The 26,160-nt window shown below is 56.0% G+C and overlaps 2 protein-coding genes across 3 annotated transcripts in view; both read left to right on the top strand.

Moving 5' to 3' along the window:
- Positions 1 to 26,160, top strand: part of LOC134396460 (H-2 class II histocompatibility antigen, E-S beta chain-like) — a 63,835-nt gene that overhangs the window by 19,738 nt on the left and 17,937 nt on the right. The window lies entirely within an intron of this gene.
- The window catches only part of LOC134396453 (H-2 class II histocompatibility antigen, E-S beta chain-like), a 79,517-nt gene continuing 56,438 nt past the window's right edge, over positions 3,082 to 26,160 (top strand). The window contains exon 1 of the mRNA XM_063122957.1: positions 3,082 to 3,228. Within this exon, the coding sequence (XP_062979027.1) occupies positions 3,135 to 3,228 (94 nt within the window). The 5' untranslated portion in view covers positions 3,082 to 3,134. The remainder of the gene's footprint in view (positions 3,229 to 26,160) is intronic.

The following is a 26,160-nucleotide window of genomic DNA, read 5'->3' as shown; positions in this document are numbered from 1 at the left end:
ATGGACTCTGGACGCCCAGCTGTGGTCCATTGGAGGGAGCCAGGAGAGACCCTTCCTCCTCAGACCCCTGGCAAAGCAAAGCAGGGGAGGCTCCTGAAGCCAGACCCCTCCCCCCTCTCTCCTGCCCATGTGTTGCACTTTGGGGAGGGGCTGCCCCACGTCTCTGTTCTATCCTGGAGGGCTCAGATGGTTTATACTGTTGTTTTCATATTTTTGATAGTTTTAAATTTTGTATACTTTTTAATGTTCACTGTTTTTAACTTTTGTAAACCGCCCAGAGAGCTTCAGCTATGCAAGCTTATAAATGCAATAAGTATAAATAAATAAACATGGCACCCCCCAATGGTGCCTACGAATGGGTCCCAAACATGATACCTTTTGGGCCCCCCAAAATCTTTTAAACATAAGAACATAAGAAGAGCCTTTAGGCTGGATCCGACCAAGGGCCCATCCAGTCCAGCACTCTGTTCACACAGGGGCCGACCAGCTGTTGACCAGGGACCAAGAAACCCAGACACGGTGCGACACCCTCCCACCCATGTTCCCCATCAACTGGTGCACACAGGCTTACTGCCTCAGATACTGGAGGTGGCACATAACCATCACGTAGCATATAACCAAATAGGTGACCATCACTTTTAATTATTTCCCCCCATTTTCATAATACACCTACATCGATGAGTGTGAAAGGCATACCGGCTTCTAGCAATTATACATGGATTTTAAGAAAACTGGGCCAAAAATCCAAATAAGTATCCATTTGAAGATAGCATATCTTGGCCCACTTTCCAAATCCCGAAAGCCTTGGAAGGTCCTCAATCCATTGCATTGTCGGAGTGGGGGGGTTCCTCCTCCATCAGGCTTTTACCTGTCGAAAGAGTGCGCTGACCCCTTGTCAATTTCCATGAACCAGGTAAATAGTCTAACAGACCAGGTCCATCAGTGAATATCAAGGGCTTTTCCAGTACAACCTTTATCTGTGTAATAACCTCCTCCCAGAAGTAGCAGCTACTGGACATGGCCAAAGCATATGCTGCATTGCAGGGACATTGCGTCCCGCTAGAACTACATCACTCCACCATTCGGGGGCCGGAGTTTGGGGAGGGGCCGTAGCGGAGTGTGACGGAGTACAGGCTTTGCATGCAGAAGGCCCCAGCTTCAGTCCCCTTCTCCAGGTAGGGCTGGAGATATCCCTGCCTGAATCCCTGGAGAGCCCTTGCTGCCAGTCCGTGTTGACAATACTGGGCTAGACGGAGCCACGGTCTGACTCAGTAAACAGCAGCTTCCTAGGTTCTGTTAGGACAGCAATCTGCCCAGTTAGACAACTCCGTACTGAAGAGATGTTGCAGCGTCCGAGAGACATGAAGCAAACATCGTTCTTGCATCATAAGACCCGCCCTGAGATCCAGAGAGGTGGCAGGTAGACGCCCAGGCGGCGATGCACTGATCAGCTACCCACAGCAGTTACTGCAATGCCCCAATGGGCCCATGGGCTCCAAAAAGGTTGGGGACCTCTGATATAGAGCAGACTGGAAGCAATAAATGAATGTTCGACCCTGGAGAGCAATGATCTCCCACCACCACCACCAGTGAATGCTCTTCCGCCCTAAGGGGCCCCAGGGAGCCCTCCCTCTCTGGGCAACCAAACCCACCCACCCAGCATCTTCTCCTGACTTGGGCTCTTGGGTGACTTTGTGAGTCTGTTCCCAGCAGACCCCTGGCAGGGACCCCCCTCCCAAAAGGCTCTAGGGTGGGCTGGGGAGGGGGGTCTTTCAGGGGGCTCCTCCTTCCACTGCTGAGTCCTGAAGAGGCCTGTAGAGGCCATGGAGTCCAACCCCCTGCTCAATGCAGGAATCCACCCTAAAGCATCCCTGACAGATGCTTGTCCAGCTGCGTCTTGAAGGCCTCTAGTGTGGGAGAGCCCACAACCTCCCTAGGTAACTGATTCCATTGTCGCACTGCTCTAACAGTCAGGAAGTTTTTCCTGATGTCCAGCTGGAATCTGGCTTCCTTTAACTTGAGCCCGTTATTCCGTGTCCTGCACACTGGGAGGATCAAGAAGAGATCCTGGCCCTCCTCTGTGTGACAACCTTTTAAGTATTTGAAGAGGGCTCTCATGTCTCCCCTCAATCTTCTCTTCTCCAGGCTAAACATGCCCAGTTCTTTCAGTCTCTCTTCATAGGGTTTTGTTTCCAGACCCCTGATCATCCTGGTTGCCCTCCTCTGAACACGCTCCAGCTTGTCTGCATCCTTCTTGACTTGTGGAGCCCAGAACTGGACGCAATACTCTAGATGAGGCCTAACCAGGGCCTAATAGAGAGGAACCAGAACCTCACGTGATTTGGAAGCTATACTTCTATTAATGCAGCCCAAAATAGCATTGGCCTTTCTTGCAGCCATATCGCACTGTTGGCTCCTATTCAGCTTGCGATCTACAACCGTTCCAAGATCCTTCTCGTTTGTAGTATTGCTGAGCCAAGTATCCCCCATCTTGTAACTGTGCATTTGGTTTCTATTTCCTAAATGTAGAACTTGGCATTTATCCCTATTAAATTTCATTCTGTTGTTTTCAGCCCAGCACTCCAGCCTATCAAGATCACTTTGAAGGTTGTTTCTGTCTTCCAGGGTATTAGCTATCCCACCCAATTTGGTGTCATCTGCAAATTTGACAAGCGTTCCCTGCACCTCCTCGTCCAAATCATTAATAACAATGTTGAAGAGCCTTGGGCCCAGGACCCCACTCGTTGCCTCCCCTCCCCCATCCCAGGTGAGGAGGCTGCAGCCCACTAAGCCTGGCGGAAGGAGGAACGGGGGGGGGAGCTCTTTAATGCATCCTCCCCCCCCCCCCTCTCCACACACACACACCTAGAGCTTCCTCTGCCTTCTCTTGCAGTCGAAACCTCTCTCCTCCATCGGCACAAGCCAGGGGATCTTCTGCCTGGAGACTGATGACGCTGCTGAACGGTGAATTCTCACTGGTGCTTCTCTGTGCCCCGGCGAAGCTGCGTCTCTGGGACTTTGCAGAAATAGTGCCGTGCCCCCCCCCCCCAACCCCTTGCTTTAACAGACTCAAAAGTTTCTCTTCTGGGGCTGGAAACAGATTTCTCTGTCCCTGGACTTCTGGGGCAGCAGCCATGGCGAGGGCTTCCCTTCTCCCAGTGATGATGGTGCTGCTGATGGGGCCCTCCGTGGTCCCTGGAAGTGGAGGAGGGAAGAAGCCCCCACCAGGTGAGGAGAAGGGAGGGGAGGGGAGGGGGAAGTGGGGGCTTGGGGAGAGAGAGCGAGAGAGCGAGCGAAAGGGAGAGACCCCTTCTGCTCCCCACCATCCCAATGGGGCAGCAGAGACCCCCTTAAGCCCAAAGACTCTGTGGAGAGAAAGGGGGCAAGAGGGATCCAGGAAGCCCCCGAGGCTCAGGGAGCGAGTGAGGAAGGAGGGGGAGTGTCAGAGGGATGGGACCCCCCCAGGACCCCCACCTCTTCTGCTGACCCTCATGGCTTCTTCAAGGAAAGGGAGATGATGGGGTGCTTTGCCAGAGGGATTGGCGCCCCCGGAGGAGCCTTTGAAAGTGAGGGGAGGAGGGGGAGGGGGAGGGAGCACATAGCCATGAGGACTAGTGGATCGCCTCCTCCTCCAAGAATTTATCCACCCCCCTCTTAAAGCCATCCAGATTGGTGGCCGTCACTACATCTTGTGGAAACTCTGCGCTGTGTGAAGAAGGGTTTCCTCTGTCCTGAATCTCCCACCAATTGGCTTCGTGGGGTTCTAGTATCATGGGAGGGGGTAAGAAATGCCCCCTCTCCGCTCCCTCCGCACCCTGCGTGATCTCATCCCCCTCCGACCCACCTCCCTTCCCTTCCCTTTTCACTGAGCTAAAGAGCCTCGGATGCGCTGTCACTTTCCCCCTCGGAGGGGAGTTTCTTCCAGCCCTTTTCTGAACTTTTGCCAACTCTGCAGGATCCTTTTTGCGGTGCGGTGAACAGAACTATCCGCAAAATTCCACGTGTGGCTGTACCATCGCTTTGTCCAAGGGGTGTGTGATCTTGGTGGTTTTATTCTCGGGTCCTTTCCTAAATTAGGGTGACCTTATGGAAAAGAGGACAGGGGCCCCGTATCTTCAGCAGTTGTACAGAAAAGGGAATTTCAGCAGGTGTCCTTTGTATGCATGCAGCACCCGGAGAAATTCCCTTTTCCATACGGTGACCCTAACTGGTCCCAATCCGATACTCCAGCCGCGACACCACCTCGTCTCTTTCTCTGGAGGCGTCTTTGCCTGCTGAGTCTCTGGCTGAGATTCCTCCCTTGTCCCGGATCCTCTCCTGGGCTGCGCGGGGGGGAGACGCTGGCCGGAGATCATCCATGGAAACGCAGCCTCTGTGGTGTGTCTGGGGCCTCAGAGAGGACTGGGGGGTTGGGGGGTCCCTGCCCCAAAGGGGGTTTCATTTAAAACGAGAGCAGGCTGTGGGGTCGCAGACTCGGGAGTCTTTGGAGGCGGATCTGCTGCAGCCTGAGGACAGCAGGAGGGAAGTTCTGAGACTTCTGACGTTGTTTACATGCCCTAACATGAAGGAGCTCATTTGCATACAGTGTTGTGCATGCAACAGTCTCTGGCTGCAGAAGGAGGAGCTGAACTTTGACATGGTTAGAGTTGGAGGTGGTTCCTGGTTTTTGGGCCTGCTGAATCAGCTCTCTTTGCAGTGCACCCCAGTTCCTGATGCTGCTGAATCAGCTCTCTTTGCAGCGCACCCCAGTTCCTGGTGCTGCTGAATCAGCTCCCTTTGCAGCGCACCCCAGTTCCTGATGCTGCTGAATCAGCTCTCTTTGCAGCGCACCCCAGTTCCTGATGCTGCTGAATCAGCTCTCTTTGCAGCGCACCCCAGTTCCTGATGCTGCTGAATCAGCTCCCTTTGCAGCGCACCCCAGTTCCTGATGCTGCTGAATCAGCTCCCTTTGCAGCGCACCCCAGTTCCTGGTGCTGCTGAATCAGCTCTCTTTGCAGCGCATCCCAGTTCCTGATGCTGCTGAATCAGCTCTCTTTGCAGCGCACCCCAGTTCCTGATGCTGCTGAATCAGCTCCCTTTGCAGCGCACCCCAGTTCCTGATGCTGCTGAATCAGCTCTCTTTGCAGCGCACCCCAGTTCCTGATGCTGCTGAATCAGCTCCCTTTGCAGCGCACCCCAGTTCCTGATGCTGCTGAATCAGCTCTCTTTGCAGCGCACCCCAGTTCCTGATGCTGCTGAATCAGCTCTCTTTGCAGCGCACCCCAGTTCCTGATGCTGCTGAATCAGCTCTCTTTGCAGCGCACCCCAGTTCCTGATGCTGCTGAATCAGCTCCCTTTGCAGCGCACCCCAGTTCCTGATGCTGCTGAATCAGCTCCCTTTGCAGCGCACCCCAGTTCCTGATGCTGCTGAATCAGCTCTCTTTGCAGCGCACCCCAGTTCCTGATGCTGCTGAATCAGCTCTCTTTGCAGCGCACCCCAGTTCCTGATGCTGCTGAATCAGCTCCCTTTGCAGCGCACCCCAGTTCCTGATGCTGCTGAATCAGCTCTCTTTGCAGCGCACCCCAGTTCCTGATGCTGCTGAATCAGCTCCCTTTGCAGCGCACCCCAGTTCCTGGTGCTGCTGAATCAGCTCTCTTTGCAGCGCACCCCAGTTCCTGATGCTGCTGAATCAGCTCCCTTTGCAGCGCACCCCAGTTCCTGATGCTGCTGAATCAGCTCTCTTTGCAGCGCACCCCAGTTCCTGATGCTGCTGAATCAGCTCTCTTTGCAGCGCATCCCAGTTCCTGATGCTGCTGAATCAGCTCTCTTTGCAGCGCACCCCAGTTCCTGATGCTGCTGAATCAGCTCCCTTTGCAGCGCACCCCAGTTCCTGATGCTGCTGAATCAGCTCTCTTTGCAGCGCACCCCAGTTCCTGATGCTGCTGAATCAGCTCCCTTTGCAGCGCACCCCAGTTCCTGGTGCTGCTGAATCAGCTCTCTTTGCAGTGCATCCCAGTTCCTGATGCTGCTGAATCAGCTCTCTTTGCAGCGCACCCCAGTTCCTGATGCTGCTGAATCAGCTCTCTTTGCAGCGCACCCCAGTTCCGGTTGCTGCTGAATCAGCTCTCTTTGCAGCGCACCCCAGTTCCTGATGCTGCTGAATCAGCTCCCTTTGCAGCGCACCCCAGTTCCTGATGCTGCTGAATCAGCTCTCTTTGCAGCGCACCCCAGTTCCTGGTGCTGCTGAATCAGCTCCCTTTGCAGCGCACCCCAGTTCCTGGTGCTGCTGAATCAGCTCTCTTTGCAGCGCACCCCAGTTCCTGGTGCTGCTGAATCAGCTCCCTTTGCAGCGCACCCCAGTTCCTGGTGCTGCTGAATCAGCTCTCTTTGCAGCGCACCCCAGTTCCTGATGCTGCTGAATCAGCTCTCTTTGCAGTGCATCCCAGTTCCTGATGCTGCTGAATCAGCTCTCTTTGCAGCGCACCCCAGTTCCTGATGCTGCTGAATCAGCTCTCTTTGCAGTGCATCCCAGTTCCTGATGCTGCTGAATCAGCTCTCTTTGCAGCGCACCCCAGTTCCTGATGCTGCTGAATCAGCTCTCTTTGCAGCGCACCCCAGTTCCTGATGCTGCTGAATCAGCTCTCTTTGCAGTGCACCCCAGTTCCTGATGCTGCTGAATCAGCTCTCTTTGCAGCGCACCCCAGTTCCTGATGCTGCTGAATCAGCTCTCTTTGCAGCGCACCCCAGTTCCTGGTGCTGCTGAATCAGCTCCCTTTGCAGCGCACCCCAGTTCCTGATGCTGCTGAATCAGCTCCCTTTGCAGCGCACCCCAGTTCCTGATGCTGCTGAATCAGCTCCCTTTGCAGCGCACCCCAGTTCCTGATGCTGCTGAATCAGCTCCCTTTGCAGCGCACCCCAGTTCCTGATGCTGCTGAATCAGCTCTCTTTGCAGCGCACCCCAGTTCCTGATGCTGCTGAATCAGCTCCCTTTGCAGCGCACCCCAGTTCCTGATGCTGCTGAATCAGCTCTCTTTGCAGCGCACCCCAGTTCCTGATGCTGCTGAATCAGCTCCCTTTGCAGCGCACCCCAGTTCCTGATGCTGCTGAATCAGCTCCCTTTGCAGCGCACCCCAGTTCCTGATGCTGCTGAATCAGCTCCCTTTGCAGCGCACCCCAGTTCCTGGTGCTGCTGAATCAGCTCTCTTTGCAGTGCATCCCAGTTCCTGATGCTGCTGAATCAGCTCCCTTTGCAGCGCACCCCAGTTCCTGATGCTGCTGAATCAGCTCTCTTTGCAGCGCACCCCAGTTCCTGATGCTGCTGAATCAGCTCCCTTTGCAGCGCACCCCAGTTCCTGGTGCTGCTGAATCAGCTCTCTTTGCAGCGCACCCCAGTTCCTGATGCTGCTGAATCAGCTCTCTTTGCAGCGCACCCCAGTTCCTGATGCTGCTGAATCAGCTCTCTTTGCAGCGCACCCCAGTTCCTGATGCTGCTGAATCAGCTCCCTTTGCAGCGCACCCCAGTTCCTGATGCTGCTGAATCAGCTCTCTTTGCAGCGCACCCCAGTTCCTGATGCTGCTGAATCAGCTCTCTTTGCAGCGCACCCCAGTTCCTGATGCTGCTGAATCAGCTCCCTTTGCAGCGCACCCCAGTTCCTGATGCTGCTGAATCAGCTCCCTTTGCAGCGCACCCCAGTTCCTGATGCTGCTGAATCAGCTCCCTTTGCAGCGCACCCCAGTTCCTGATGCTGCTGAATCAGCTCTCTTTGCAGCGCACCCCAGTTCCTGATGCTGCTGAATCAGCTCTCTTTGCAGCGCACCCCAGTTCCTGATGCTGCTGAATCAGCTCCCTTTGCAGCGCACCCCAGTTCCTGATGCTGCTGAATCAGCTCTCTTTGCAGCGCACCCCAGTTCCTGGTGCTGCTGAATCAGCTCCCTTTGCAGCGCACCCCAGTTCCTGATGCTGCTGAATCAGCTCTCTTTGCAGTGCATCCCAGTTCCTGATGCTGCTGAATCAGCTCTCTTTGCAGCGCACCCCAGTTCCTGATGCTGCTGAATCAGCTCTCTTTGCAGCGCACCCCAGTTCCTGATGCTGCTGAATCAGCTCTCTTTGCAGCGCACCCCAGTTCCTGGTGCTGCTGAATCAGCTCTCTTTGCAGCGCACCCCAGTTCCTGATGCTGCTGAATCAGCTCTCTTTGCAGCGCACCCCAGTTCCTGATGCTGCTGAATCAGCTCCCTTTGCAGCGCACCCCAGTTCCTGGTGCTGCTGAATCAGCTCTCTTTGCAGTGCATCCCAGTTCCTGATGCTGCTGAATCAGCTCCCTTTGCAGCGCACCCCAGTTCCTGATGCTGCTGAATCAGCTCTCTTTGCAGCGCACCCCAGTTCCTGATGCTGCTGAATCAGCTCCCTTTGCAGCGCACCCCAGTTCCTGATGCTGCTGAATCAGCTCTCTTTGCAGCGCACCCCAGTTCCTGATGCTGCTGAATCAGCTCTCTTTGCAGCGCACCCCAGTTCCTGGTGCTGCTGAATCAGCTCTCTTTGCAGCGCACCCCAGTTCCTGATGCTGCTGAATCAGCTCTCTTTGCAGTGCATCCCAGTTCCTGATGCTGCTGAATCAGCTCTCTTTGCAGCGCACCCCAGTTCCTGATGCTGCTGAATCAGCTCCCTTTGCAGCGCACCCCAGTTCCTGGTGCTGCTGAATCAGCTCTCTTTGCAGTGCATCCCAGTTCCTGATGCTGCTGAATCAGCTCTCTTTGCAGCGCACCCCAGTTCCTGATGCTGCTGAATCAGCTCTCTTTGCAGCGCACCCCAGTTCCTGATGCTGCTGAATCAGCTCTCTTTGCAGCGCACCCCAGTTCCTGATGCTGCTGAATCAGCTCTCTTTGCAGTGCATCCCAGTTCCTGATGCTGCTGAATCAGCTCTCTTTGCAGTGCACCCCAGTTCCTGATGCTGCTGAATCAGCTCTCTTTGCAGTGCACCCCAGTTCCTGATGCTGCTGAATCAGCTCCCTTTGCAGCGCACCCCAGTTCCTGATGCTGCTGAATCAGCTCCCTTTGCAGTGCACCCCAGTTCCTGATGCTGCTGAATCAGCTCTCTTTGCAGCGCACCCCAGTTCCTGGTGCTGCTGAATCAGCTCCCTTTGCAGCGCACCCCAGTTCCTGATGCTGCTGAATCAGCTCTCTTTGCAGCGCATCCCAGTTCCTGATGCTGCTGAATCAGCTCTCTTTGCAGCGCACCCCAGTTCCTGATGCTGCTGAATCAGCTCTCTTTGCAGCGCACCCCAGTTCCTGATGCTGCTGAATCAGCTCTCTTTGCAGTGCATCCCAGTTCCTGATGCTGCTGAATCAGCTCTCTTTGCAGCGCACCCCAGTTCCTGATGCTGCTGAATCAGCTCTCTTTGCAGCGCACCCCAGTTCCTGATGCTGCTGAATCAGCTCTCTTTGCAGCGCACCCCAGTTCCTGATGCTGCTGAATCAGCTCCCTTTGCAGCGCACCCCAGTTCCTGATGCTGCTGAATCAGCTCTCTTTGCAGCGCACCCCAGTTCCTGATGCTGCTGAATCAGCTCTCTTTGCAGCGCACCCCAGTTCCTGATGCTGCTGAATCAGCTCCCTTTGCAGCGCACCCCAGTTCCTGATGCTGCTGAATCAGCTCTCTTTGCAGCGCACCCCAGTTCCTGATGCTGCTGAATCAGCTCTCTTTGCAGCGCACCCCAGTTCCTGATGCTGCTGAATCAGCTCTCTTTGCAGCGCACCCCAGTTCCTGATGCTGCTGAATCAGCTCTCTTTGCAGTGCATCCCAGTTCCTGATGCTGCTGAATCAGCTCTCTTTGCAGCGCACCCCAGTTCCTGATGCTGCTGAATCAGCTCTCTTTGCAGCGCACCCCAGTTCCTGATGCTGCTGAATCAGCTCTCTTTGCAGTGCATCCCAGTTCCTGATGCTGCTGAATCAGCTCTCTTTGCAGTGCACCCCAGTTCCTGATGCTGCTGAATCAGCTCTCTTTGCAGTGCACCCCAGTTCCTGATGCTGCTGAATCAGCTCCCTTTGCAGCGCACCCCAGTTCCTGATGCTGCTGAATCAGCTCCCTTTGCAGTGCACCCCAGTTCCTGATGCTGCTGAATCAGCTCTCTTTGCAGCGCACCCCAGTTCCTGGTGCTGCTGAATCAGCTCCCTTTGCAGCGCACCCCAGTTCCTGATGCTGCTGAATCAGCTCTCTTTGCAGCGCACCCCAGTTCCTGATGCTGCTGAATCAGCTCCCTTTGCAGCGCACCCCAGTTCCTGGTGCTGCTGAATCAGCTCTCTTTGCAGTGCACCCCAGTTCCTGATGCTGCTGAATCAGCTCTCTTTGCAGTGCACCCCAGTTCCTGATGCTGCTGAATCAGCTCCCTTTGCAGTGCACCCCAGTTCCTGATGCTGCTGAATCAGCTCTCTTTGCAGCGCACCCCAGTTCCTGGTGCTGCTGAATCAGCTCCCTTTGCAGCGCACCCCAGTTCCTGATGCTGCTGAATCAGCTCTCTTTGCAGCGCACCCCAGTTCCTGATGCTGCTGAATCAGCTCCCTTTGCAGCGCACCCCAGTTCCTGGTGCTGCTGAATCAGCTCTCTTTGCAGTGCATCCCAGTTCCTGATGCTGCTGAATCAGCTCTCTTTGCAGCGCACCCCAGTTCCTGATGCTGCTGAATCAGCTCCCTTTGCAGCGCACCCCAGTTCCTGATGCTGCTGAATCAGCTCCCTTTGCAGCGCACCCCAGTTCCTGATGCTGCTGAATCAGCTCTCTTTGCAGCGCACCCCAGTTCCTGATGCTGCTGAATCAGCTCTCTTTGCAGCGCACCCCAGTTCCTGGTGCTGCTGAATCAGCTCTCTTTGCAGCGCACCCCAGTTCCTGATGCTGCTGAATCAGCTCTCTTTGCAGCGCACCCCAGTTCCTGATGCTGCTGAATCAGCTCCCTTTGCAGCGCACCCCAGTTCCTGGTGCTGCTGAATCAGCTCTCTTTGCAGTGCATCCCAGTTCCTGATGCTGCTGAATCAGCTCTCTTTGCAGCGCACCCCAGTTCCTGATGCTGCTGAATCAGCTCTCTTTGCAGCGCACCCCAGTTCCGGTTGCTGCTGAATCAGCTCTCTTTGCAGTGCACCCCAGTTCCTGATGCTGCTGAATCAGCTCCCTTTGCAGCGCACCCCAGTTCCTGATGCTGCTGAATCAGCTCCCTTTGCAGTGCATCCCAGTTCCTGATGCTGCTGAATCAGCTCCCTTTGCAGCGCACCCCAGTTCCTGATGCTGCTGAATCAGCTCCCTTTGCAGCGCACCCCAGTTCCTGATGCTGCTGAATCAGCTCCCTTTGCAGCGCACCCCAGTTCCTGATGCTGCTGAATCAGCTCTCTTTGCAGCGCACCCCAGTTCCTGATGCTGCTGAATCAGCTCTCTTTGCAGCGCACCCCAGTTCCTGGTGCTGCTGAATCAGCTCTCTTTGCAGCGCACCCCAGTTCCTGATGCTGCTGAATCAGCTCTCTTTGCAGCGCACCCCAGTTCCTGATGCTGCTGAATCAGCTCTCTTTGCAGCGCACCCCAGTTCCTGGTGCTGCTGAATCAGCTCCCTTTGCAGCGCACCCCAGTTCCTGATGCTGCTGAATCAGCTCTCTTTGCAGTGCATCCCAGTTCCTGATGCTGCTGAATCAGCTCTCTTTGCAGCGCACCCCAGTTCCTGATGCTGCTGAATCAGCTCTCTTTGCAGCGCACCCCAGTTCCTGATGCTGCTGAATCAGCTCTCTTTGCAGTGCATCCCAGTTCCTGATGCTGCTGAATCAGCTCTCTTTGCAGTGCACCCCAGTTCCTGATGCTGCTGAATCAGCTCTCTTTGCAGTGCACCCCAGTTCCTGATGCTGCTGAATCAGCTCCCTTTGCAGCGCACCCCAGTTCCTGATGCTGCTGAATCAGCTCCCTTTGCAGTGCACCCCAGTTCCTGATGCTGCTGAATCAGCTCTCTTTGCAGCGCACCCCAGTTCCTGGTGCTGCTGAATCAGCTCCCTTTGCAGCGCACCCCAGTTCCTGATGCTGCTGAATCAGCTCTCTTTGCAGCGCACCCCAGTTCCTGATGCTGCTGAATCAGCTCCCTTTGCAGCGCACCCCAGTTCCTGGTGCTGCTGAATCAGCTCTCTTTGCAGTGCATCCCAGTTCCTGATGCTGCTGAATCAGCTCTCTTTGCAGTGCACCCCAGTTCCTGATGCTGCTGAATCAGCTCCCTTTGCAGTGCACCCCAGTTCCTGATGCTGCTGAATCAGCTCCCTTTGCAGCGCACCCCAGTTCCTGGTGCTGCTGAATCAGCTCCCTTTGCAGCGCACCCCAGTTCCTGATGCTGCTGAATCAGCTCTCTTTGCAGCGCACCCCAGTTCCTGATGCTGCTGAATCAGCTCCCTTTGCAGCGCACCCCAGTTCCTGGTGCTGCTGAATCAGCTCTCTTTGCAGTGCATCCCAGTTCCTGATGCTGCTGAATCAGCTCTCTTTGCAGCGCACCCCAGTTCCTGATGCTGCTGAATCAGCTCCCTTTGCAGCGCACCCCAGTTCCTGATGCTGCTGAATCAGCTCCCTTTGCAGCGCACCCCAGTTCCTGATGCTGCTGAATCAGCTCTCTTTGCAGCGCACCCCAGTTCCTGATGCTGCTGAATCAGCTCTCTTTGCAGCGCACCCCAGTTCCTGGTGCTGCTGAATCAGCTCTCTTTGCAGCGCACCCCAGTTCCTGGTGCTGCTGAATCAGCTCTCTTTGCAGCGCACCCCAGTTCCTGATGCTGCTGAATCAGCTCCCTTTGCAGCGCACCCCAGTTCCTGGTGCTGCTGAATCAGCTCTCTTTGCAGTGCATCCCAGTTCCTGATGCTGCTGAATCAGCTCTCTTTGCAGCGCACCCCAGTTCCTGATGCTGCTGAATCAGCTCTCTTTGCAGCGCACCCCAATTCCGGTTGCTGCTGAATCAGCTCTCTTTGCAGTGCACCCCAGTTCCTGATGCTGCTGAATCAGCTCCCTTTGCAGCGCACCCCAGTTCCTGATGCTGCTGAATCAGCTCTCTTTGCAGCGCACCCCAGTTCCTGGTGCTGCTGAATCAGCTCTCTTTGCAGTGCATCCCAGTTCCTGATGCTGCTGAATCAGCTCTCTTTGCAGCGCACCCCAGTTCCTGATGCTGCTGAATCAGCTCTCTTTGCAGCGCACCCCAGTTCCTGGTGCTGCTGAATCAGCTCTCTTTGCAGTGCATCCCAGTTCCTGATGCTGCTGAATCAGCTCTCTTTGCAGCGCACCCCAGTTCCTGATGCTGCTGAATCAGCTCTCTTTGCAGCGCACCCCAGTTCCTGATGCTGCTGAATCAGCTCTCTTTGCAGCGCACCCCAGTTCCTGATGCTGCTGAATCAGCTCTCTTTGCAGTGCATCCCAGTTCCTGATGCTGCTGAATCAGCTCTCTTTGCAGTGCACCCCAGTTCCTGATGCTGCTGAATCAGCTCTCTTTGCAGCGCACCCCAGTTCCTGGTGCTGCTGAATCAGCTCCCTTTGCAGCGCACCCCAGTTCCTGATGCTGCTGAATCAGCTCTCTTTGCAGCGCACCCCAGTTCCTGATGCTGCTGAATCAGCTCCCTTTGCAGCGCACCCCAGTTCCTGGTGCTGCTGAATCAGCTCTCTTTGCAGCGCACCCCAGTTCCTGGTGCTGCTGAATCAGCTCTCTTTGCAGCACACCCCAGTTCCTGATGCTGCTGAATCAGCTCTCTTTGCAGCGCACCCCAGTTCCTGGTGCTGCTGAATCAGCTCCCTTTGCAGCGCACCCCAGTTCCTGGTGCTGCTGAATCAGCTCTCTTTGCAGTGCATCCCAGTTCCTGATGCTGCTGAATCAGCTCTCTTTGCAGCGCACCCCAGTTCCTGATGCTGCTGAATCAGCTCTCTTTGCAGCGCACCCCAGTTCCGGTTGCTGCTGAATCAGCTCTCTTTGCAGTGCACCCCAGTTCCTGATGCTGCTGAATCAGCTCCCTTTGCAGCGCACCCCAGTTCCTGATGCTGCTGAATCAGCTCTCTTTGCAGCGCACCCCAGTTCCTGGTGCTGCTGAATCAGCTCTCTTTGCAGTGCATCCCAGTTCCTGATGCTGCTGAATCAGCTCTCTTTGCAGCGCACCCCAGTTCCTGATGCTGCTGAATCAGCTCCCTTTGCAGCGCACCCCAGTTCCTGGTGCTGCTGAATCAGCTCTCTTTGCAGTGCATCCCAGTTCCTGATGCTGCTGAATCAGCTCTCTTTGCAGCGCACCCCAGTTCCTGATGCTGCTGAATCAGCTCTCTTTGCAGCGCACCCCAGTTCCTGATGCTGCTGAATCAGCTCTCTTTGCAGCGCACCCCAGTTCCTGATGCTGCTGAATCAGCTCTCTTTGCAGTGCATCCCAGTTCCTGATGCTGCTGAATCAGCTCTCTTTGCAGTGCACCCCAGTTCCTGATGCTGCTGAATCAGCTCTCTTTGCAGTGCACCCCAGTTCCTGATGCTGCTGAATCAGCTCCCTTTGCAGCGCACCCCAGTTCCTGATGCTGCTGAATCAGCTCTCTTTGCAGCGCACCCCAGTTCCTGATGCTGCTGAATCAGCTCTCTTTGCAGCGCACCCCAGTTCCTGATGCTGCTGAATCAGCTCCCTTTGCAGCGCACCCCAGTTCCTGATGCTGCTGAATCAGCTCTCTTTGCAGCGCACCCCAGTTCCTGATGCTGCTGAATCAGCTCCCTTTGCAGCGCACCCCAGTTCCTGGTGCTGCTGAATCAGCTCTCTTTGCAGTGCATCCCAGTTCCTGATGCTGCTGAATCAGCTCTCTTTGCAGCGCACCCCAGTTCCTGATGCTGCTGAATCAGCTCCCTTTGCAGCGCACCCCAGTTCCTGATGCTGCTGAATCAGCTCTCTTTGCAGCGCACCCCAGTTCCTGGTGCTGCTGAATCAGCTCCCTTTGCAGCGCACCCCAGTTCCTGATGCTGCTGAATCAGCTCTCTTTGCAGCGCACCCCAGTTCCTGATGCTGCTGAATCAGCTCCCTTTGCAGCGCACCCCAGTTCCTGGTGCTGCTGAATCAGCTCTCTTTGCAGTGCATCCCAGTTCCTGATGCTGCTGAATCAGCTCTCTTTGCAGCGCACCCCAGTTCCTGGTGCTGCTGAATCAGCTCTCTTTGCAGTGCATCCCAGTTCCTGATGCTGCTGAATCAGCTCTCTTTGCAGCGCACCCCAGTTCCTGATGCTGCTGAATCAGCTCCCTTTGCAGCGCACCCCAGTTCCTGGTGCTGCTGAATCAGCTCTCTTTGCAGCGCATCCGAGTTCCTGATGCTGCTGAATCAGCTCTCTTTGCAGCGCACCCCAGTTCCTGATGCTGCTGAATCAGCTCTCTTTGCAGCGCACCCCAGTTCCTGATGCTGCTGAATCAGCTCTCTTTGCAGCGCACCCCAGTTCCTGATGCTGCTGAATCAGCTCTCTTTGCAGCGCACCCCAGTTCCTGATGCTGCTGAATCAGCTCTCTTTGCAGTGCATCCCAGTTCCTGATGCTGCTGAATCAGCTCTCTTTGCAGTGCACCCCAGTTCCTGATGCTGCTGAATCAGCTCTCTTTGCAGTGCACCCCAGTTCCTGATGCTGCTGAATCAGCTCCCTTTGCAGCGCACCCCAGTTCCTGATGCTGCTGAATCAGCTCTCTTTGCAGCGCACCCCAGTTCCTGATGCTGCTGAATCAGCTCTCTTTGCAGCGCACCCCAGTTCCTGATGCTGCTGAATCAGCTCCCTTTGCAGCGCACCCCAGTTCCTGATGCTGCTGAATCAGCTCTCTTTGCAGCGCACCCCTGTTCCTGATGCTGCTGAATCAGCTCCCTTTGCAGCGCACCCCAGTTCCTGGTGCTGCTGAATCAGCTCTCTTTGCAGTGCATCCCAGTTCCTGATGCTGCTGAATCAGCTCTCTTTGCAGCGCACCCCAGTTCCTGATGCTGCTGAATCAGCTCCCTTTGCAGTGCACCCCAGTTCCTGATGCTGCTGAATCAGCTCTCTTTGCAGCGCACCCCAGTTCCTGGTGCTGCTGAATCAGCTCCCTTTGCAGCGCACCCCAGTTCCTGATGCTGCTGAATCAGCTCTCTTTGCAGCGCACCCCAGTTCCTGATGCTGCTGAATCAGCTCCCTTTGCAGCGCACCCCAGTTCCTGGTGCTGCTGAATCAGCTCTCTTTGCAGTGCATCCCAGTTCCTGATGCTGCTGAATCAGCTCTCTTTGCAGCGCACCCCAGTTCCTGATGCTGCTGAATCAGCTCCCTTTGCAGCGCACCCCAGTTCCTGATGCTGCTGAATCAGCTCTCTTTGCAGCGCACCCCAGTTCCTGATGCTGCTGAATCAGCTCTCTTTGCAGCGCACCCCAGTTCCTGATGCTGCTGAATCAGCTCCCTTTGCAGCGCACCCCAGTTCCTGATGCTGCTGAATCAGCTCCCTTTGCAGCGCACCCCAGTTCCTGGTGCTGCTGAATCAGCTCTCTTTGCAGTGCATCCCAGTTCCTGATGCTGCTGAATCAGCTCCCTTTGCAGCGCACCCCAGTTCCTGGTGCTGCTGAATCAGCTCCCTTTGCAGCGCACCCCAGTTCCTGATGCTGCTGAATCAGCTCCCTTTGCAGCGCACCCCAGTTCCTGATGCTGCTGAATCAGCTCTCTTTGCAGCGCACCCCAGTTCCTGATGCTGCTGAATCAGCTCTCTTTGCAGCGCACCCCAGTTCCTGGTGCTGCTGAATCAGCTCTCTTTGCAGCGCACCCCAGTTCCTGATGCTGCTGAATCAGCTCTCTTTGCAGCGCACCCCAGTTCCTGATGCTGCTGAATCAGCTCCCTTTGCAGTGCATCCCAGTTCCTGATGCTGCTGAATCAGCTCTCTTTGCAGCGCACCCCAGTTCCTGATGCTGCTGAATCAGCTCTCTTTGCAGTGCACCCCAGTTCCTGATGCTGCTGAATCAGCTCTCTTTGCAGCGCACCCCAGTTCCTGGTGCTGCTGAATCAGCTCCCTTTGCAGCGCACCCCAGTTCCTGATGCTGCTGAATCAGCTCTCTTTGCAGTGCATCCCAGTTCCTGATGCTGCTGAATCAGCTCTCTTTGCAGTGCACCCCAGTTCCTGATGCTGCTGAATCAGCTCCCTTTGCAGTGCACCCCAGTTCCTGATGCTGCTGAATCAGCTCTCTTTGCAGCGCACCCCAGTTCCTGGTGCTGCTGAATCAGCTCCCTTTGCAGCGCACCCCAGTTCCTGATGCTGCTGAATCAGCTCTCTTTGCAGCGCACCCCAGTTCCTGATGCTGCTGAATCAGCTCCCTTTGCAGCGCACCCCAGTTCCTGGTGCTGCTGAATCAGCTCTCTTTGCAGTGCATCCCATTTCCTGATGCTGCTGAATCAGCTCTCTTTGCAGCGCACCCCAGTTCCTGATGCTGCTGAATCAGCTCCCTTTGCAGCGCACCCCAGTTCCTGATGCTGCTGAATCAGCTCCCTTTGCAGCGCACCCCAGTTCCTGATGCTGCTGAATCAGCTCTCTTTGCAGCGCACCCCAGTTCCTGATGCTGCTGAATCAGCTCTCTTTGCAGCGCACCCCAGTTCCTGGTGCTGCTGAATCAGCTCTCTTTGCAGCGCACCCCAGTTCCTGATGCTGCTGAATCAGCTCTCTTTGCAGCGCACCCCAGTTCCTGATGCTGCTGAATCAGCTCCCTTTGCAGCGCACCCCAGTTCCTGGTGCTGCTGAATCAGCTCTCTTTGCAGTGCATCCCAGTTCCTGATGCTGCTGAATCAGCTCTCTTTGCAGCGCACCCCAGTTCCTGATGCTGCTGAATCAGCTCTCTTTGCAGCGCACCCCAGTTCCGGTTGCTGCTGAATCAGCTCTCTTTGCAGTGCACCCCAGTTCCTGATGCTGCTGAATCAGCTCCCTTTGTAGCGCACCCCAGTTCCTGATGCTGCTGAATCAGCTCTCTTTGCAGCGCACCCCAGTTCCTGGTGCTGCTGAATCAGCTCTCTTTGCAGCGCATCCCAGTTCCTGATGCTGCTGAATCAGCTCTCTTTGCAGCGCACCCCAGTTCCTGATGCTGCTGAATCAGCTCCCTTTGCAGTGCATCCCAGTTCCTGATGCTGCTGAATCAGCTCTCTTTGCAGCGCACCCCAGTTCCTGATGCTGCTGAATCAGCTCTCTTTGCAGCGCACCCCAGTTCCTGATGCTGCTGAATCAGCTCTCTTTGCAGCGCACCCCAGTTCCTGATGCTGCTGAATCAGCTCTCTTTGCAGTGCATCCCAGTTCCTGATGCTGCTGAATCAGCTCTCTTTGCAGCGCACCCCAGTTCCTGATGCTGCTGAATCAGCTCTCTTTGCAGCGCACCCCAGTTCCTGATGCTGCTGAATCAGCTCCCTTTGCAGCGCACCCCAGTTCCTGATGCTGCTGAATCAGCTCCCTTTGCAGCGCACCCCAGTTCCTGATGCTGCTGAATCAGCTCTCTTTGCAGCGCACCCCAGTTCCTGGTGCTGCTGAATCAGCTCCCTTTGCAGCGCACCCCAGTTCCTGATGCTGCTGAATCAGCTCTCTTTGCAGCGCACCCCAGTTCCTGATGCTGCTGAATCAGCTCCCTTTGCAGCGCACCCCAGTTCCTGGTGCTGCTGAATCAGCTCTCTTTGCAGTGCATCCCAGTTCCTGATGCTGCTGAATCAGCTCTCTTTGCAGCGCACCCCAGTTCCTGATGCTGCTGAATCAGCTCCCTTTGCAGTGCACCCCAGTTCCTGATGCTGCTGAATCAGCTCTCTTTGCAGCGCACCCCAGTTCCTGGTGCTGCTGAATCAGCTCCCTTTGCAGCGCACCCCAGTTCCTGATGCTGCTGAATCAGCTCTCTTTGCAGCGCACCCCAGTTCCTGATGCTGCTGAATCAGCTCCCTTTGCAGCGCACCCCAGTTCCTGGTGCTGCTGAATCAGCTCTCTTTGCAGTGCATCCCAGTTCCTGATGCTGCTGAATCAGCTCTCTTTGCAGCGCACCCCAGTTCCTGATGCTGCTGAATCAGCTCCCTTTGCAGCGCACCCCAGTTCCTGATGCTGCTGAATCAGCTCCCTTTGCAGCGCACCCCAGTTCCTGATGCTGCTGAATCAGCTCTCTTTGCAGCGCACCCCAGTTCCTGATGCTGCTGAATCAGCTCTCTTTGCAGCGCACCCCAGTTCCTGGTGCTGCTGAATCAGCTCTCTTTGCAGCGCACCCCAGTTCCTGATGCTGCTGAATCAGCTCTCTTTGCAGCGCACCCCAGTTCCTGATGCTGCTGAATCAGCTCTCTTTGCAGCGCACCCCAGTTCCTGGTGCTGCTGAATCAGCTCCCTTTGCAGCGCACCCCAGTTCCTGATGCTGCTGAATCAGCTCTCTTTGCAGTGCATCCCAGTTCCTGATGCTGCTGAATCAGCTCTCTTTGCAGCGCACCCCAGTTCCTGATGCTGCTGAATCAGCTCTCTTTGCAGCGCACCCCAGTTCCTGATGCTGCTGAATCAGCTCTCTTTGCAGTGCATCCCAGTTCCTGATGCTGCTGAATCAGCTCTCTTTGCAGTGCACCCCAGTTCCTGATGCTGCTGAATCAGCTCTCTTTGCAGCGCACCCCAGTTCCTGATGCTGCTGAATCAGCTCCCTTTGCAGCGCACCCCAGTTCCTGGTGCTGCTGAATCAGCTCTCTTTGCAGCGCACCCCAGTTCCTGATGCTGCTGAATCAGCTCCCTTTGCAGCGCACCCCAGTTCCTGGTGCTGCTGAATCAGCTCTCTTTGCAGTGCATCCCAGTTCCTGATGCTGCTGAATCAGCTCTCTTTGCAGTGCACCCCAGTTCCTGATGCTGCTGAATCAGCTCCCTTTGCAGTGCACCCCAGTTCCTGATGCTGCTGAATCAGCTCTCTTTGCAGCGCACCCCAGTTCCTGGTGCTGCTGAATCAGCTCCCTTTGCAGCGCACCCCAGTTCCTGATGCTGCTGAATCAGCTCTCTTTGCAGCGCACCCCAGTTCCTGATGCTGCTGAATCAGCTCCCTTTGCAGCGCACCCCAGTTCCTGGTGCTGCTGAATCAGCTCTCTTTGCAGTGCATCCCAGTTCCTGATGCTGCTGAATCAGCTCTCTTTGCAGCGCACCCCAGTTCCTGATGCTGCTGAATCAGCTCCCTTTGCAGCGCACCCCAGTTCCTGATGCTGCTGAATCAGCTCCCTTTGCAGCGCACCCCAGTTCCTGATGCTGCTGAATCAGCTCTCTTTGCAGCGCACCCCAGTTCCTGATGCTGCTGAATCAGCTCTCTTTGCAGCGCACCCCAGTTCCTGGTGCTGCTGAATCAGCTCTCTTTGCAGCGCACCCCAGTTCCTGATGCTGCTGAATCAGCTCTCTTTGCAGCGCACCCCAGTTCCTGATGCTGCTGAATCAGCTCCCTTTGCAGCGCACCCCAGTTCCTGGTGCTGCTGAATCAGCTCTCTTTGCAGTGCATCCCAGTTCCTGATGCTGCTGAATCAGCTCTCTTTGCAGCGCACCCCAGTTCCTGATGCTGCTGAATCAGCTCTCTTTGCAGCGCACCCCAGTTCCGGTTGCTGCTGAATCAGCTCTCTTTGCAGTGCACCCCAGTTCCTGATGCTGCTGAATCAGCTCCCTTTGCAGCGCACCCCAGTTCCTGATGCTGCTGAATCAGCTCTCTTTGCAGCGCACCCCAGTTCCTGGTGCTGCTGAATCAGCTCCCTTTGCAGTGCATCCCAGTTCCTGGTGCTGCTGAATCAGCTCTCTTTGCAGCGCACCCCAGTTCCTGATGCTGCTGAATCAGCTCTCTTTGCAGCGCACCCCAGTTCCTGATGCTGCTGAATCAGCTCTCTTTGCAGTGCACCCCAGTTCCTGGTGCTGCTGAATCAGCTCTCTTTGCAGTGCACCCCAGTTCCTGGTGCTGCTGAATCAGCTCCCTTTGCAGCGCACCCCAGTTCCTGATGCTGCTGAATCAGCTCCCTTTGCAGCGCACCCCAGTTCCTGATGCTGCTGAATCAGCTCTCTTTGCAGCGCACCCCAGTTCCTGATGCTGCTGAATCAGCTCCCTTTGCAGCGCACCCCAGTTCCTGGTGCTGCTGAATCAGCTCTCTTTGCAGTGCATCCCAGTTCCTGATGCTGCTGAATCAGCTCTCTTTGCAGCGCACCCCAGTTCCTGATGCTGCTGAATCAGCTCCCTTTGCAGCGCACCCCAGTTCCTGATGCTGCTGAATCAGCTCCCTTTGCAGCGCACCCCAGTTCCTGATGCTGCTGAATCAGCTCTCTTTGCAGCGCACCCCAGTTCCTGATGCTGCTGAATCAGCTCTCTTTGCAGCGCACCCCAGTTCCTGGTGCTGCTGAATCAGCTCTCTTTGCAGCGCACCCCAGTTCCTGATGCTGCTGAATCAGCTCTCTTTGCAGCGCACCCCAGTTCCTGATTCTGCTGAATCAGCTCCCTTTGCAGCGCACCCCAGTTCCTGGTGCTGCTGAATCAGCTCTCTTTGCAGTGCATCCCAGTTCCTGATGCTGCTGAATCAGCTCTCTTTGCAGCGCACCCCAGTTCCTGATGCTGCTGAATCAGCTCTCTTTGCAGCGCACCCCAGTTCCGGTTGCTGCTGAATCAGCTCTCTTTGCAGTGCACCCCAGTTCCTGATGCTGCTGAATCAGCTCCCTTTGCAGCGCACCCCAGTTCCTGATGCTGCTGAATCAGCTCTCTTTGCAGCGCACCCCAGTTCCTGGTGCTGCTGAATCAGCTCCCTTTGCAGTGCATCCCAGTTCCTGATGCTGCTGAATCAGCTCTCTTTGCAGCGCACCCCAGTTCCTGATGCTGCTGAATCAGCTCTCTTTGCAGCGCACCCCAGTTCCTGATGCTGCTGAATCAGCTCTCTTTGCAGTGCATCCCAGTTCCTGATGCTGCTGAATCAGCTCTCTTTGCAGTGCACCCCAGTTCCTGGTGCTGCTGAATCAGCTCTCTTTGCAGCGCACCCCAGTTCCTGATGCTGCTGAATCAGCTCTCTTTGCAGCGCACCCCAGTTCCTGGTGCTGCTGAATCAGCTCCCTTTGCAGCGCACCCCAGTTCCTGATGCTGCTGAATCAGCTCCCTTTGCAGCGCACCCCAGTTCCTGATGCTGCTGAATCAGCTCCCTTTGCAGCGCACCCCAGTTCCTGATGCTGCTGAATCAGCTCCCTTTGCAGCGCACCCCAGTTCCTGATGCTGCTGAATCAGCTCTCTTTGCAGCGCACCCCAGTTCCTGATGCTGCTGAATCAGCTCCCTTTGCAGCGCACCCCAGTTCCTGGTGCTGCTGAATCAGCTCTCTTTGCAGTGCATCCCAGTTCCTGATGCTGCTGAATCAGCTCTCTTTGCAGCGCACCCCAGTTCCTGATGCTGCTGAATCAGCTCCCTTTGCAGCGCACCCCAGTTCCTGATGCTGCTGAATCAGCTCCCTTTGCAGCGCACCCCAGTTCCTGATGCTGCTGAATCAGCTCTCTTTGCAGCGCACCCCAGTTCCTGATGCTGCTGAATCAGCTCTCTTTGCAGCGCACCCCAGTTCCTGGTGCTGCTGAATCAGCTCTCTTTGCAGCGCACCCCAGTTCCTGATGCTGCTGAATCAGCTCTCTTTGCAGCGCACCCCAGTTCCTGATGCTGCTGAATCAGCTCTCTTTGCAGCGCACCCCAGTTCCTGATGCTGCTGAATCAGCTCTCTTTGCAGTGCATCCCAGTTCCTGATGCTGCTGAATCAGCTCTCTTTGCAGTGCACCCCAGTTCCTGGTGCTGCTGAATCAGCTCTCTTTGCAGCGCACCCCAGTTCCTGATGCTGCTGAATCAGCTCTCTTTGCAGCGCACCCCAGTTCCTGGTGCTGCTGAATCAGCTCCCTTTGCAGCGCACCCCAGTTCCTGATGCTGCTGAATCAGCTCCCTTTGCAGCGCACCCCAGTTCCTGATGCTGCTGAATCAGCTCCCTTTGCAGCGCACCCCAGTTCCTGATGCTGCTGAATCAGCTCCCTTTGCAGCGCACCCCAGTTCCTGATGCTGCTGAATCAGCTCTCTTTGCAGCGCACCCCAGTTCCTGATGCTGCTGAATCAGCTCCCTTTGCAGCGCACCCCAGTTCCTGGTGCTGCTGAATCAGCTCTCTTTGCAGTGCATCCCAGTTCCTGATGCTGCTGAATCAGCTCTCTTTGCAGCGCACCCCAGTTCCTGATGCTGCTGAATCAGCTCCCTTTGCAGCGCACCCCAGTTCCTGATGCTGCTGAATCAGCTCCCTTTGCAGCGCACCCCAGTTCCTGATGCTGCTGAATCAGCTCTCTTTGCAGCGCACCCCAGTTCCTGATGCTGCTGAATCAGCTCTCTTTGCAGCGCACCCCAGTTCCTGGTGCTGCTGAATCAGCTCTCTTTGCAGCGCACCCCAGTTCCTGATGCTGCTGAATCAGCTCTCTTTGCAGCGCACCCCAGTTCCTGATGCTGCTGAATCAGCTCTCTTTGCAGCGCACCCCAGTTCCTGATGCTGCTGAATCAGCTCTCTTTGCAGTGCATCCCAGTTCCTGATGCTGCTGAATCAGCTCTCTTTGCAGCGCACCCCAGTTCCTGATGCTGCTGAATCAGCTCTCTTTGCAGCGCACCCCAGTTCCTGATGCTGCTGAATCAGCTCTCTTTGCAGCGCACCCCAGTTCCTGGTGCTGCTGAATCAGCTCCCTTTGCAGCGCACCCCAGTTCCTGCTGCTGCTGAATCAGCTCTCTTTGCAGCGCACCCCAGTTCCTGATGCTGCTGAATCAGCTCTCTTTGCAGCGCACCCCAGTTCCTGATGCTGCTGAATCAGCTCTCTTTGCAGTGCATCCCAGTTCCTGATGCTGCTGAATCAGCTCTCTTTGCAGCGCACCCCAGTTCCTGATGCTGCTGAATCAGCTCTCTTTGCAGCGCACCCCAGTTCCTGATGCTGCTGAATCAGCTCTCTTTGCAGCGCACCCCAGTTCCTGGTGCTGCTGAATCAGCTCCCTTTGCAGCGCACCCCAGTTCCTGATGCTGCTGAATCAGCTCTCTTTGCAGCGCACCCCAGTTCCTGGTGCTGCTGAATCAGCTCTCTTTGCAGCGCACCCCAGTTCCTGGTGCTGCTGAATCAGCTCTCTTTGCAGCGCACCCCAGTTCCTGATGCTGCTGAATCAGCTCTCTTTGCAGCGCACCCCAGTTCCTGGTGCTGCTGAATCAGCTCTCTTTGCAGCGCACCCCAGTTCCTGGTGCTGCTGAATCAGCTCCCTTTGCAGCGCACCCCAGTTCCTGATGCTGCTGAATCAGCTCTCTTTGCAGCGCACCCCAGTTCCTGGTGCTGCTGAATCAGCTCTCTTTGCAGCGCACCCCAGTTCCTGATGCTGCTGAATCAGCTCTCTTTGCAGCGCACCCCAGTTCCTGATGCTGCTGAATCAGCTCTCTTTGCAGCGCACCCCAGTTCCTGGTGCTGCTGAATCAGCTCCCTTTGCAGCGCACCCCAGTTCCTGATGCTGCTGAATCAGCTCTCTTTGCAGCGCACCCCAGTTCCTGGTGCTGCTGAATCAGCTCTCTTTGCAGCGCACCCCAGTTCCTGGTGCTGCTGAATCAGCTCTCTTTGCAGCGCACCCCAGTTCCTGGTGCTGCTGAATCAGCTCTCTTTGCAGCGCACCCCAGTTCCTGATGCTGCTGAATCAGCTCTCTTTGCAGCGCACCCCAGTTCCTGGTGCTGCTGAATCAGCTCTCTTTGCAGCGCACCCCAGTTCCTGATGCTGCTGAATCAGCTCTCTTTGCAGCGCACCCCAGTTCCTGATGCTGCTGAATCAGCTCTCTTTGCAGCGCACCCCAGTTCCTGGTGCTGCTGAATCAGCTCTCTTTGCAGCGCACCCCAGTTCCTGATGCTGCTGAATCAGCTCTCTTTGCAGCGCACCCCAGTTCCTGATGCTGCTGAATCAGCTCTCTTTGCAGCGCACCCCAGTTCCTGATGCTGCTGAATCAGCTCTCTTTGCAGCGCACCCCAGTTCCGGTTGCTGCCACCTACCATCCACCTTATTGCATGCCTGGAGGATCCCTCTTCATTCACTGTCTCCTGGGCTTGTGAATAAGGCTAAAGGACACAGGCTTCCATCGGCCTACCTAGACCTTGGGAGGGAAATGTGTTAATCAAAAGGTTGTCTCCCATGTTCTATTTTTGTTGCTTGTTGTCAAACTGAATAAATACCAGTACTTATACCTCAGGTGTGTGGGTGAGGTTGCTACTCAGACATCTCTAAATTGGTGTCCCAGGTTTCCTGGGTGGGGGCTTGAGCCTGAGCTAACCTTAAGGGAAAAACAAACAACCCCTAGACATAGAACCCGGCCCTGGGTACCGACCCAAGGGTTACATCCCTTCTGGCCAGACGATTGGGCCGGAGAGAGCCTGCTTGCGGATTGTGCCCTCCCCCCTCTCCTGCTCAGTGAGGACTAGAGACTTGAGTCTTTAAAAGGGGAAAGGTGGGAGCCTGGATGAGCTGTTGGTGCCAGCGTGGCTGGAGCCTGGGCGAGTCCCGGCCAAGGGGGCAACTTGTGGCCCAGGTGTGACTCCGCATAGTCCTCCTGACCTGAGAAACCCCCAGCCCAGACTCCCTCCTCCTCCTCCTCCTCCTCATGATGCCCTCGGGGGCGCTCTCTCTCCCCCTCCTCCAGCCCCCCATTTCCTGCTCCAGATGAAGGAGGAGTGCCGCTTCATCAACGGGACGCAGCAGGTGCACCTCCTCGCCAGGTACTTATACCTGGCGGCAGGACCTCGTCCGCTTCGACAGCGCCCGCGGGGTCTTCGAGGCCGTCACGCCGCTGGGGGAGCCCACAGCCAAGTACTGGAACGGCCGGGAGGGGGGTCTGCAGGTGGCGCGGCACGAGGTGGATCGCTTCTGCCGCCACAACTACGACAACATCTACGGACCTTTTTCCCACCGGCGGCGGGGTGAGTCCACGGGGGGGTGGAGGGGGGGTCCCGCCCGGGGAGGGGAAGGGAGGGGAGGGGGCGTCAGTCCTACGCGGGCCTGGTGGCTGCAGAAGAGACCCCCTCTGGGAAACCCGCCCCTGCCCCAGTTGTCCTGTTCGCAACGCGAAAGACCCCCCCCCCATTCCCACCACCCATTTTGAGGCTCCCAAAGGGCTGCTCGGGGCGGGGAGGGGGGACGGACCCTGGACGTTCTTCGGAGCTCTCCTCCTCCTCCTCCT

This window comes from Elgaria multicarinata, chromosome 3 (genome assembly GCF_023053635.1).
Source record: "Elgaria multicarinata webbii isolate HBS135686 ecotype San Diego chromosome 3, rElgMul1.1.pri, whole genome shotgun sequence".
In the NCBI taxonomy this organism is placed as follows: Eukaryota; Metazoa; Chordata; class Lepidosauria; order Squamata; family Anguidae; genus Elgaria; species Elgaria multicarinata.
This window is presented reverse-complemented; position numbering and strand designations above follow the sequence as displayed.